At 41.6% G+C, this 13,992-nt stretch overlaps 1 protein-coding gene across 2 annotated transcripts in view; it reads left to right on the top strand.

Annotated features, from left to right (window-relative positions):
• Positions 1-13,992, top strand: part of GRIK4 (glutamate ionotropic receptor kainate type subunit 4) — a 337,150-nt gene that overhangs the window by 193,374 nt on the left and 129,784 nt on the right. For both annotated transcript variants that reach the window (XM_087939152.1, XM_087939153.1), the window contains exon 3: positions 5,783-5,947. In XM_087939152.1, coding sequence (XP_087795278.1) covers positions 5,783-5,947 — 165 coding nt within the window. The remainder of the gene's footprint in view (positions 1-5,782; positions 5,948-13,992) is intronic.

Below are 13,992 nucleotides of genomic sequence, written 5' to 3'. Positions count from 1 at the left end.
GCATGGCTTAGTTCGTAGGTGTGGCTTGGTGGTCATGTTATTCGCTGGGTGTGGCCAACTCAATATCACTCACATTGAGGCACGCATCTCCTCACCTGGCCTCTCATGACTGTGGGGATGCTGCAACAGTCGTAAATGTGAAAAAGGGTCATAAGTCACTTTTTTCAGTGCCATTCTAACTTTGAATGGTCACTCCATACAAACAAAGTACCAGCAAAGGAGGGAAAAAAACTCCAGAGAAGTTCCAGAGACAGGAAGTCTAGTCCTGCCAAGAATGTAATAAGGGTTAACGGAGAGGCAGTTTCTGTAAGCAAGACCAGAATGTTTCCTTCCTGCCTTCCTTACAGGATTAGGGCAGTAATTTCTTCTAACAACCGGTTCTCCAAACTGCTTAGAATGTTAACAACTGGTTCTAGCGAATAGGTGTGAACTGGTACAATCCCACCCCTGGGGGCCAGGGCAGGCTGGCAGTCATCAGTTGCCTTCGACTGTGACATCAGTGAGGTGAGGGGGCTTCTGGAACTGGTGCCCAGCCTGCGCATGCACAGGGCTACGAGAAGACAAGAACAATTGAGAAAGCAGGGTCGACTCAGGAGTAAGTCCACACCTTGGAGATGATTGGCCCCTCCCATAGGACATAAAAGAGGAGTGAAAATGGGACATGAGCTTTTGCAGGAAGCAATTAATTCGTTTGCTCAGAACACATGCTTTGAAAAATCCTTTTTGACTCTGTGTCCAGTTTGGGCTTACCCTAAGTCTGGCAATTAGTTCAGATTAGTTAGTTCTCTGGCCACATTCCAAGTGTGATAAGGTGGGTGTTTATCAACAATCCCCTGAAAGACTATATGTGAAGCCTTGTGAATGAACGTAGTTCACAGCTGCGGAAATAAAAGAGGTTTTGCCGGGATTAATATTGTGTTCTATGCTTTCCAAGGAAGCCTAGGTCAGAACACTGGCTTGTTGAGTTATCCACCCAAGAACCTTTGGACATCCGATACCATATCTGGACTTTCATGTCAATTGAGTGGCCTTGAGTAAGCCTATTTCATGAACTTTTTCTGTACTGTACTGGAAGGGAAAGCAGAAGAAGCTTTGATCTTCTCTAATGGAAATGCCTACGGAGATGAATTATTCCCCTGAAGTCTAGATTGAAGGAAACTGTACTATAATGATCAGAGGTCCTATGTCTCTAATAGGAAGGAACCAGCAGGGAACTGAGATTTCCTTTAATTCATCTCTATGGTGAGGGAACGCCATTGATTTACACTTACAAAGAGTAGCACAACTCTATTTGGCCTTTGCTTTTTTGCTGCTTCCTCTTTTAAAGCAGAGTGACAAATGAGGTGTGTTAGAAATGGTTGCGTGTTTAACACTCCATCTTCTGCTTTTACCTGGGAGAAGAAAGAGCTACAGGCCTCCGTCCAGAAGAAGTTTCAGCTGTGGCTCTGTAACCCATTGCTATTTCCCCGGTGAAATTTCTCCAGCTTTTCTCTCCTCTAAAGGGGTATAATAATTCATTCTACCTCTTCACGTCTCTTCCATCTTCTTCCCTGGTTTACAAGTCAGTCTCTAAATATAGTGTTCTTCAGGTGTTATTCTCTTGCCAGTGGAAACCACAAGCTTTGCTTCGCCCAGGGTTTAATCATATAATTGATGTACTAGCAAAAGGACATTGTCAGTGTCCTCTTCTTTTTCCATGGCTGTTCCTAAGTCCAAATTGCAGCCAGGCCAAGAAAACATACAGGAAGACCTTTAAAGTCTGAAGGGGAGGGATGAGGGAGGAGCATTGATTGGAAACCTTTCCATCTCGGGCATTTATCCCTCTCTCTTTCAATGTCAGTTTGCTAAATGCCTGACAAGCTTGTGGCAGCTACTCAAACTTTTCCCCATCCTTAAATCTAGATAGAAATTGTAGTGCCCTCCTGTCAGAAGCACCAAGGTAGTTCCAGGTTGAAAGGATTAGCCGGTGACATCACCGTTGTCCGAGGGACACCTAGTTGAGGTCTCCTCTCATGTGCCTTCTAGCTGGAACGAAGGACAGGAGCTCAACCCTGCCCCATGGCAGCATTCGGATCTCTAACCTCCCATGCAGCATCCTAACTGGATGAGCCCCTGTGCTCCGTTGCAGATAGGAAAACAAAGAATTGACCCAAGTCAGGACGAAGCTGTAGTGGTTGGAAATTCTAGGTGTCTCTTTTTAAATATCATTTTTATGTTATTATATAAAATACAAAATACACAAAAAAAGAAAGAAAAGTAGGAAATTAAGGTCGGGAAAGGGGATGGGCGAAAGGGTGTGTAAAATACAAGGGGGAAGAAAGAAGGAAAAAAGAAAGAAGGAAGGAAGGAAGAAGGAAGGAAGGAAGGAAGGAAGGAAGGGAGGGAGGGAGGGAGGAAGGAAGGAAGGAAAGAGAAGAAAGGAAGGAAAGAAAGGAAAGAAAGAATGAAAGAAAGAAGGTGTTATATCGGTAGTCTTCTCCATGGCATACATTGGCTTAGCCAGCTTTTTGAAACGCTAGGAATATCTTCAAAACCTGTCTGCACTGATTAAGTGCAGATATTGCATTAAACTGCAGTCTAAGTAAGATTTATGGAAACATCTATAATTGGATGAGTTTCCTATCTCAATGAGTGTCAGCTTTTCGAGGCAGACCAGACCAGGGAACCAGAGTTATGAATGCTAATAACTACTTTTATTTTACGTTTAGAGTAGCCGAATCTTGCAATTCTGAATGTGCCTCTCTCTCCTTCTCTTTATCTTTGTGAGAAGCGGGGAGGGCTGAGATGCTTGCTCAAATTATCCGTGTGCCTTGAACTCAAATTTCTCTCATGTTACTGCTGTCTTAGTTATGTGTTTTCAGTACAGATTAATTTTTTAAGAAAATCTCTATACCGCTAAAACTCTTGTGTCTGTTTGATTGTAACCTTCCATTAGGCGCAATTGTAAACCGTAGGACAATAATATTTGAGCTATATACCTCAAATAAGCTAAGTTAAAGAATGCATCCAAAAACTGGGACTTATGACTTTCATGGGATTGATATTTGGCAGAATTATGGCCACCCTGTGGTAGTCAGCTGTGGTCATGCGATCATTATTTCTAATGCTTGCTGTCATCTTCCTACAAGGAAAGTCAACGGGGAACGCAGCAGGAAATCAGAAGTCAATCCTTCTGTTTTTTGGTCCATCTGTGATCATTCTATTTCTCTGTGTAGGCAAGGAAATATCTCTGAAATGATGACTCAACATTGTCTAGTTAGTATGCAATATAAATCCATATCACAATGACATAACAAACAAGGTAAGATTTCCTAATACGGTATAACAATCAATACAAACAATTCGAGCCATTTAGCTTTAATCACACCCTACGGAAAATAATAAAAGAGAAGACTTTGTAAGCAGCATTTGAAGGGCCTTCTTAAATGTCTAAAAATCAGACCCTGCAGGTTATTTAAGAGGGGTCAGTTTGGAAGAGTTGGCACGAAATGGGGGGGAGAAGCTTTGAAACACGAGGTGGCAATTTTAACTCGAAGAAAAACTAATCGAATTTGATTGCGCTATCAAGCTGAGCACGCACAAGCATGATTTGGCATCTGTTTTCAAATAAAGGGGTTATTGGAAGCACTGCCTGGAAATCGGCACCAACAATGTAGACTGATTATGTTCTCACAGATCCAATGCTACAGGAATTGACAAAAGGAGGAGAAAGGGATATATGGGAAAGATTCAAGACCAACTCAATAGATCAATATATCCAAAGTGGTTTCTTCCTAATCAAAGCAAACTGAACCCACAACTTCAGGGAAGCCCAATCTTAACCTTAGTTTAAGGTACTTGAAACTACCACTAATTCTAACAATTCAGCAAACAGTCAAGCATCCCATAAAATGTTAATATAGACCTCAGCTAAATGTTTATAGAGATTCTCAGTCATCCAGGTCATGGTTTTTAAGCCGAGTCAATGCAGTTGTTTTTCTCAGTACCGTTGTAATTTCATATGTTCACAAAATGAATGGTTAGATGTTGAGAATTTCCTGTATAATGGCAATAGCAGCACTTAGACTTATATACCACTTCACAGGGCTTTCCAGCCCTCTCTAAGCAGTTTACAAAGTCAGCCTCTTACCCCCAATAATTTGGCTCCTTTTACCCACCTTGGAAGGTTGGAAGACTGAATCCACCTTGAGCAGGTCAGGATCGAACTGCTGGCAATTGGCAGAATTAGCCTGCAATACTGCATCCTCACCACAGGGAGGAAAGGGAGGGAGGGAGGGAGCTAGCAATAGCATTTAGACTTATATACACAGTGCTTTACAGCCCTCTTTAAGTGGTTTACAAAGTCAGCCTATTGCCCCCCAACAATTTGGGTCCTTATTTTACCGACCTCGGAAGGATGGAAAGCTGAGTCAACCTTGAGCTGGTCAGGATCGAACTTCTGAATTGCAGGCAGCTGGCAGTCAGCAGAAGTAGCCTGCAGTGCTGCATTCCAACCACTGTGCCACCATGTCTGTGTCTATAAAATATACCGTGTTCAAAAACTCATATAGGATAGAATAGAATTCTTTATTGGCCAAGTGTGATTGGACACACAAGGAATTTGTCTTGGTGCAAATGCTCTCATATTCCCACAACATGCTGAATTTCAAACTTCCCAATCTTATTTTTTTTAACGGTGGGAACAACCAGTGCGTAAAAAAAGGGAATTAATGGATAGATGGCTGGCTGGCTGGGTGAGTAAGTTCAAGTGAACCAGTCCTTCAGATTCTATCCCATGGTAGTAGATAGAGAAGAAACAACTTGGAGAAGGAGAGAGGATGGTTGACTGACTAGAACTGCGATTATGTGAACGAGTCTCACATTCTTCGGAGATATGCAATGTGGCTTTGGGAAAAGCTATCCATGCAGTTGCTTTTTGAGGAATTCCTATAGACTTACAGAAAAAAAACATGAGGGTTTATCTTAGACTGCAGAAGAAGACTTGCTCTGCAGAGCAGGAAGTATCTGCTTTGTAAGCAGATGGTGCCGTACTCAGTCAACGCTTTTCCAGGTAGGGTCAGGAAAGAAATTTGTTTTGGACCTGGATGGTTCATGAAATTTCAGCAGCAGCGTATGATTTCAGACAAATGTTGCCTTTTTCAAAGAGCACCCATCCACCCCAAAACAAAAATCAAAGGCAAAAATGACAGTCAGTGTCTGGTGCAAAATTACTCCCTTTTCACACTGGTGGCTGATACTAAGGCTTTTTTTTTTTGTTTGCCCTGTATTTTCAGGAACGAAGGGCCGATCAACCATCATGACGGCTAGAATAAAAGGGGAGGAGGAAAGGTCTTGAGTAAACATGAAATATAGAAAGAATAATTCATGTACCGAATGATTAATGTACCTTTTCTGACCAACTTCTCTGGTTTAACTTGATTAGACAAGCAAGAACTACATATTTTATTCACAAGGCTCGGATAATGATATTGCAGGAGTTTCTAACTCACTGCTGAACAGCGAGATTCATGTTAAATTTCATTTGGACAAACATTCTTAAACCCGGCAAAATACACCGTATTTCTTCTTGGTTTGCTGCAATGCACAAATGAGAATGCAGAACATAACTCTTTGGTATGGCCTGTCCCTAAAATGGTCTTTTTAGATTGTGCAATTAAAATGACTAACTTTCCTCTACTGGAGTTTGGAATTATACGATTCGATTCTGTTGTGCCTCCGTTTTGAATCTGGGTAGAGCACCATTCCTTGACCGGCTAAATTTTCTGTCTGGTTTTTTTTTCAGCCGCCATTTTGGACGACCCCATGGAATGCAGCCGAGGGGAACGGCTCTCCATCACGCTGGCCAAGAACCGGATCAATCGTGCCCCTGAGAGGGCAGGGAAAGCCAAAGTAGAAGTGGACATCTTTGAATTGCTGAGAGATAGTGAATATGAAACTGCCGAAACTAGTACGTACATCCCTGGGGTTGAGGGTTGCTTGCTTGATTCATTGATTGATTGATTGATTATGTCATCCAGCTGATGTTGAATCCTACTGAGCATATCTTCTCCTTGACCAACTGTCTCTCACGATCCTTTAAGTCTTCCTTTTTTTTTAAAAAAAGAAAAGATATTTCTATCCATGTGGGGTATATTAGTTACAATATATAGGTTTCCCATTGTGGTCTCCTGCACAGTCTGAATGGATGATTTTGCCATTGTCACTAAAATAATCATCCATCTCTAGTATATCACTGTTGCCCAGTAGAGGTTCCCTTTGGCTTTCACTGGCCAGCTGAGGTGGCTTCCACATCTGGGGTGAGCCTGTTGGGAATATACAGTACACTCTTGGCATACACTGTCAATGTTCTTTGCTTATCCCTCCCAGGAACATGCCAACAATGAGACAATATACAAGTTGTGATGAGGGAACATGGCGTTTCCTAACCTAAAATTCCTTCCTATGATCTCCTATGTATTAATACTTCCTACTTCTGCAGGAATGTCCTCTGATGATGATGATGATGATAATGTTATTTAATAGCTTTAGCCTGCAGCTTTGCCAGGAAGCTCAAAGTATTATCCATCATTCTGCTGTTCTTTTATTTTTATCCTTGCAACCTTAAAATCTTTAAAAGCTTAAATGTAAGGCTAAGCCCATTTAGGGACTTCATTGTGAACTTGTAAGAGAAACGAGTGAGTGCTTAGAGAAGGAATCCAATCTGGGGCATCCAGCCTAGCCCACGTTGGCAGAATGGCCATGCCAGCCAAGAATTTTGGGCGTTGTAGTTTAGCTTCCCTTGGCCTCGTTTCTCACCATCCTTAGCCAAAGAGTTGATATTTCTACTAGATAATTTATTGTTATGAATTTCATTGAGGTCTATTTTAATTAATGTTTATTTTTATTTATTTTTCTATCTGTTGTTATTATTAGCTACCCTTATCTTCCCCTAGAGCGACAGAGAATAGAAATTAAATAGCCAGGTTATTCTCTATCTACAAACACATCTAAAGGGCATCAGGTTGGAAAATTACGCAGGGAATGGAGAAATATGCTGCCCACAAATTTTAACCTGTTTGGTTCTTGAAATGATAGGGTATCTTTGCTGGACATGGATACACTGGTCCTGAAAGCTGAGGATAAAAGGGGCGATGGGAAATATGAAAAAAAGGGCACTCCTGTTTTCTATTTTCAGTTGCCTCTGGAAATCAGTTATTCAGTGCCTAAGTTGCTCAAACAGGAACAAAAGATGAAAAATCTATGTGTAAACAAGAGGGAACATGGCCCGTCTACCCTGGAAATGTGGATTGTTTATCTCTTGAGAGCGAATGCACTTTCAAGAAGCAACTCAATGCTCTTGAGTTGGGAGGTCAGTTTGATTATTTTTTTGAACATTCCCCTCTTGTGCATTCGGGGAGATCTTTTTTTAGTCACGTTAGATGGTTGCCTGCTCACCAGATGACTCTGAGCAGCTCACAGGGGTTAAAAACATCCTGTACAAAGGAAAATGATAAAACAATGGAATAAAACATACTGCATGAAAAGACAGGCACACAATTCATGCTCACAACAAGCTCATGTACTATTCTGAAGCAGCACAAAGAGGAAGTTTTGAGAGCTCGAAGATGAGTGGACTTCAACTCCCGATATTCTCCAGCCAGCCATGTTGTGTAGATTTCAACATGGAATTGAAGTCTACATATCTTCAAGATTGAGAAGCAGTGACTTACTATCAGCAGGGCCAGGTCCACTGAATTCCAGGTGGAGGCTGATCCATAAGGCAGGAATTTTCGTAGGGAATAATAAAGGTGAGCCCTAAAAGATGACAAAATTTGACTGACATCCAGAGCTGTCAACCCTGCCAGATCTTATAAGCTAGATAATTGGAGGTTCTACAAATATTCAGGACTTGAGTGATGAAGGGCTTTTGGGGCACACACATATCTTGGTTTTCATTCAGAAGTCCACTGGTAATCCACAAAACTTATGGAATAGTGGTATTGGGCCCATAATTTCTTGGACTGCTTCATACTAGACCAGTTTTAACTTAGAAGTGGCCTTTAAGGACAGCCCAAGATAGAGCACATCACAGTAGTCCAACAAACATAGGCTCAGTCTTAGCAAGATTGAGGATTTGGGAGGCCATCCAGAGATCGTTCATTGCTGGATGGGTTGTATTAGTAATGAACAATTTGGCGTTTTTCCTAGACTCGCAACTTCTATGTCAGGAGAGCATGATTGATGACTTTTGGCTATGGATGTGTCCCATTGGAGAATATGAATTATGATACACCCAGGGGGCGGGGAAAACCAGGGTCAAGGGTGACAATGAGTGATGTGTCTCAGAGTCAGCTAGCTGTCAGGATTCCAACACTTAACCCCATTTAAATCATGAATCTAGAGCCAGATTTCCAAAACTTCAAAAGGACTTATTGGGAGTTAAAAGATGCAGCATTGCCTGGGTGTAGCCGACTCTGAGAGACATCATTCATTGTCACCCTTGACCCAGATTTTCCCCCACCCCCTAGGTGTATCATAATTTGTATTCTCCAATGGGACACATTCATAGCCAAGAGTTATCAATCATGCTTTCCAGTTAGAATTTTGCCCGGCAGAAACTTCGGTCACCTAGTTACTATCTTTGAAAATATTTATGGAATGCACTTTCGGTTGCAAGCTGTCACACTGCTCCCCCCTCCCTTTCTGTTGGCAACTCTAAAAAGATCATAGAATTATTTTATGAGTTGGCATTCTAGTTGAAAAACAGGCGACAACCATGACTAGGAGGATCTTTGTACAATATAATCTTCTGCACCAATTGTGGCCAATCCTGGATCAGAAACCTCTACTCAGTCATTCCAAGAGTGCAGTGGTTAGAATGCAATATTGCAGGCCCACTCTGCTCAGTGCCAATGGTTCAATGCAGACCAGCTCAAGGGTGACTCAGCCTTCCATCCTTCCATGGTCAATAAAATGAGGACTCAGACTGTTGGGGGCAATGTGCTGACTCTGTAAACCCATTCAGAGAGTGCCATAAAGCACTACGGGGCTATTTCTACTCATGCCTACATCTTCTGATCAGTAGCAATTCAACTAGAAGCAATTGGAGAACTCACAACAACAAACTTCAGCCTTGGTTGTAGACATCAGGAAGAGCAGGAACCACAATCGTAACACTAAATACTTCTGAAGTTGTGACAGGACCCTGTAATGGTTAGCTAAAAAATATAATATAGGTTGATCGTGGGCCTGCGAGCCATTCTGCAGTGAAAATTGGATTCTACTTCCAATTTATGTTGCAAATCCTAGTGAGGAGCTTACCATTTCCATCAGATTGTGATCACACACTGTATGCCACCCTAACACCAATTGTATGGCAGGAACGGCGATTTAAAATAGGTAGCATGTCTCAATTAACATGCCATAAATTCAACATTCCATCTGTTAAGGTTTTTTTTCTTTCTTTCTTTCCATTTTCCTCCCCTAGCATTCAACAGGTCATAATGCAGAAAACAACCTAAGAATTTCAGCATTCCTATTGCTTTTGAAACGATACCTCCAGGATTGCTGGTGGGAGTAAAAATACATTACCTGGTGTGCAGCCAAATGCCAGGCTTAAGCAGATTCGCAGAAGAAAGATCTGTCAAGAGCTGTCCCCTTTAATAGCTAAATGCTACAGAGCAATGTGAAACATTCCTGAAGACATTTGGGAGGGAAGCACCTGTAAGAACTCAAAACAGCATCCTCCGGTTCGCTGAAATATATTTCTTTGCTTGCTGTTTCCAGCTGTTGTTTAATTCATCCCATTCCTCTACATAGAAGACAGTTTAACTAGCCGGGGAGTCTATACTGTTATCCTTGACTCATGACCATTCATTTAGTGGCTGCTGATAGTTACAACGGCACTGAAAAAAGTGACTTACGACCGATTTCCACCTACGAGTCTCACAGCAACCCCACAGTCATGTCATCAAAATTTGGGAGCTTGGCAACATACATATAGAATAAGAGTTGGAAGGGACCTTGGAGGTCTTCTAGTCCAACCCCCAGCTCAGGCAGGAAGCCCTATATCATTTCAGACAAATGGTTGTCCAATCTCTTCTTGAAAACTTCCAGTGTTGGAGCATTTACCACTTCTGGGGGCAAATTGTTCCACTGATTAATTGTTCTAACTGTCAGGAAATTCCTCCTTAGTTTTAGGTTGCTTCTCTCCTTGATAACTTTCCACCCATTGCTTCTTGTCCTGCCTTCAGGTGCTTTGGCGAATAGCTTGACTCAATCTTCTTTGTGGCAACCCCTGAGATATTGGAAGACTGCTATCATGTCTCCCCTAGTCCTTCTTTTCATTAAACTAGAGATACCCAATTCCAGCAACCGTTCATCGTATGCTTTAGCTTCCAGTCCCCGAATCATCTTAGCTGCTCTTCTCTGCACTCTTTCTAGTATCTCAACATCTGGATGCAGTATTCTAAGATCTTACCAAGACATTATAAAGTGGTACTAAGACTTCACATGATCTTGGTTTTTATCCCTCTGTTAATGCAGCCTAGGGCTGCATTGGCTTTTCTTTTCTTTTTTGCAACTGAAGAACACTGTTGGACTCCCTTCATAACCCTGTGGTTCACGTAATGACTGCAGCAAAAAACTGTAAAATTGCGGTTGGTCATGAGCTAAAGACTTGTGGTGTTTCAACTCTCAGAATATCTCAGCCAGCCTGGAAGTTGAAGCCCGTAGGTCTTAAGGTTGCCAAGGTTGGACATCCCTGCTGTAGACTGTGTGTAGAATAGAAGTTTGCATGAGAAAAATAGAAGTTTGCATGTGCAAAATAGAAGTTTGCATGTGCAAAATAGAAGTTTGCATGTGCAAAATAGAAATTTGCATGAGAAAAGTATGCGTATACTTAGAAAGGTCATGCATGGCCATGGTTTATGGAACAAAGATCTCAACTCTTCAAAGGCGACTTCCATGAACAATTGCAGGATTTCAAACTTCTGTCGATTCCAAGTTGGCTGAAAGGATCAGAAATTGTTCCCAACCTTCAACAGTGAAGACTGAAGGATTAGAAATGCATTCTAGCTTCCCAACGCCTACCCAATTTGAAATGGCAGCTTAAATATTTCCCCATATTGAGATGAAAAGAATTCAAGAGACAATTCCCTTGAATTATTTTCATCACTGCCCCACTCATTTAAAGAAATAAGCTTCAGGACTTTTTAACGATTTGCTAGTTCTCTGGATTTGCACGATGACAGCTCATTTATGGTGTACGAGAAAGCCATTTTGTGTTTTAACTAATGGCGGTAAGGCTCTCAGATCTCTTATTTAATGCCACCGTCATATTTTAATAAGGATGATGGGGATTCCCAGTGTCCCAGCCTTCTTCCACTCCTGCCTGTTTTTCTTCAATCATTTGCTTAAATTCTGAATGATGATTCAGAGAGGTAGGGGGAGAAAGAGAAGACAAAGAGGGAGGGAGGGAGGGAGGGAGGGAGAATACGCTCAACAGCACTCCTTCATTGGTAGATGGGAAGAGAAAGAAACATGAAATTATATGTTTCAAAATGCTGGGGATATCACATTTAGTCAAAGCACAGTTTTCAAGGTGTTTTAACTTCACGTAACATGTTCATTCTGGCTTCGAAAGATTCCAAACTCCCATTTTGTGGCAACAAATATATGTCAGTTTTAGGAAGGGTTGACATACTGATGAGCTCACAATGTAAAGGTTTAGGATAGTGGATAAGGCACTGGGCTAGGAGCTTGGCGACTGGGAATTCTAGTCCCACCTTAGGCATGAAAACTGACTGGGTGACTTCGAACCAATCACCAGGAGATTGTGAGTTCTAGTCCCGTCTTAGACAAGAAAGCCAGCTGGGTGTCTTTGAATCAATCACCTGGAGATTGTGAGTTCTAGTTCCACCAGAGGTATGAAAGCTGGCTGGAAGACTGAACCAATCACCAGGTGACCATGATTTCTAGTCTTGCCATAGGCACGAAAGCTGGCTGGGAGAGTTTGAACCAATCACCTGGAGATGGTGAGTTCTAGTTCCTCTATAGGCACGAAAGCTGGTTAGGAGACTTTGAAACACTCATCAGAAGATGATGAGTTCTAGTCCCACCTTAGGCATGAAAGCCAGCAGGTGACATTGGGCCAATCCCTCTCTTAGGCCTAGGAAGGAAGCAACGGCAAATCACTTGTGAAATACCTTGTCAAGAAAATTGCAGAGATTTGTCCTGGCAGTTGGCAGAAGTCAAAAACTAACACAAAGGCACCAAAATATATGTGAAACAACTGTGAATATAGGTCACTGTTGCCTCAGAGTCACTAATCCAAGGATTCACACCCTACACCGACTGATAACGTGGTTTAAGTACAATTCCCTGAGTTAGTTAAATAAGAAAGAACACTAAGCCATAAATCACTGTCTTAGCTGGGATCCCACATCTCATTGACCACAAGCAATCTTCAGACATAGCACAAAGTGTGAAAGCGTGACTTTGGAGGTAAAGCTTGTTTTGAAGAGTGATACTACCTATTGTAAATCTTCTGGAAGGAAAGAAGGTTTGAAATCTTTCTGGAAGACCTCCGAATCTCAACATTTATGCAATTAACATAAATCTTTTTCTTGTCTCTTTGTGATTGCTCTAATAAATTAATGCTTAAAGAGTGGGAATCTGTATTTGCCAGGCTAATTGGACAGTTTTAGAAAAAACACACAATCGCACAACTAAATGCCTATAAAATCCAAACAGCAAATGCAGCTGCTTCAAATTTCTAATTTTGAATTATAATTAACTCAGCTATAAATATATAATGCCCAAGCTATTTTTTTTAAATTTTATTCTTCTTCAATAAAAGCGAGCTTTCATTAATATGCATTTTTAAGAGAGTTTGGACCTCGTTGTCTTCCTAAATTGGCTCAATATCTTATTTCCAAACATAAAAGAAAGGCAATTATGTTTCCTTTTTTAAAAAAGCATTTGAAAATTTCTCTAATCTGGAAAGATCCAACATGTGAAGTATTACTACCGCTTTATCAAACCCTAATAAGGCCACACCTGGAATACTGCAACCAATTTTGGTCACCATACTACAAAAAAGATGTTGAGAGTTTGGAAAAAAAGAGAAGAGCAACTTAGATGATCAAAGGCCTGGAGACTAAACCATGTGAAGAACGGCTGCAGGATTGGGTTTGGCTAGTTAAAGAAAAGAAGAATTAGGGGTAACATGATAGCAGTATTCCAGTATCTGAGGAGCTGCCACAAAGAAGAGGAGAATAAACCTATTCTCCAAAGCACCAGAGAGCAAGACAAGAAACAATGGATGGAAACTAATCAAGGAGAGAAGCAACCTGAATTGAGGAGAAGCAACCTGAAGTGAGGACAATTAACCAGTGGAACAGCTTGCCACCAGAAATCGTGGGTGCTCCATCACTGTAGGTTTTTAAGAAGAGACTAGACAGTCACTTCTTAAAAGTGGGCCTGGCTTCCTAAATCCCTTTATAGAAGACAATCTTGACTGTATAGTTGCAGATTTCTCTAACAGCCAAGTTTCCTCAGGAGGTCCAGAGTTACTGAGCCCTGCCACTCGTCATCAAACTGCCTCCTGTGGATTCTGGCATCATGAATCTTTTCCAACGAGCTTCTCTCTGTTCTAAGAACCTGGAGGCATTTCATTTGACAAAATGAATGGGAAGATTTCTGGCACTTGTTTGCAAGGACCGCGGAACGTTTCAAAAGATTTAGCTAGACTTCCCAGCTTATTGAGACCTAACACGGGATGGGTAGGAGTGGGAGGCGGTGTGGATATATTGCTGCTCTGAGATGTCACCAAGCTTAAGAAGGACCTGAGTTGTTTGCTTCTTGGGAGAGGGCCAGGAACAAAATTAGGCGTGCAAATTAATATCTCAAACCTGACTGAGAGTTGTGTGGAAGAAAGAGAATCTCATTTTATCTCAACACGTCTTTAATCCCCAAGGAAAGTAAGGAAGGAATTCTACAGAAATGAGTTCA

This window comes from Pseudonaja textilis, chromosome 9 (genome assembly GCF_049901715.1).
Source record: "Pseudonaja textilis isolate UNSWEBS1 chromosome 9, rPseTex1.2, whole genome shotgun sequence".
NCBI lineage: Eukaryota > Metazoa > Chordata > Lepidosauria > Squamata > Elapidae > Pseudonaja > Pseudonaja textilis.
This window is presented reverse-complemented; position numbering and strand designations above follow the sequence as displayed.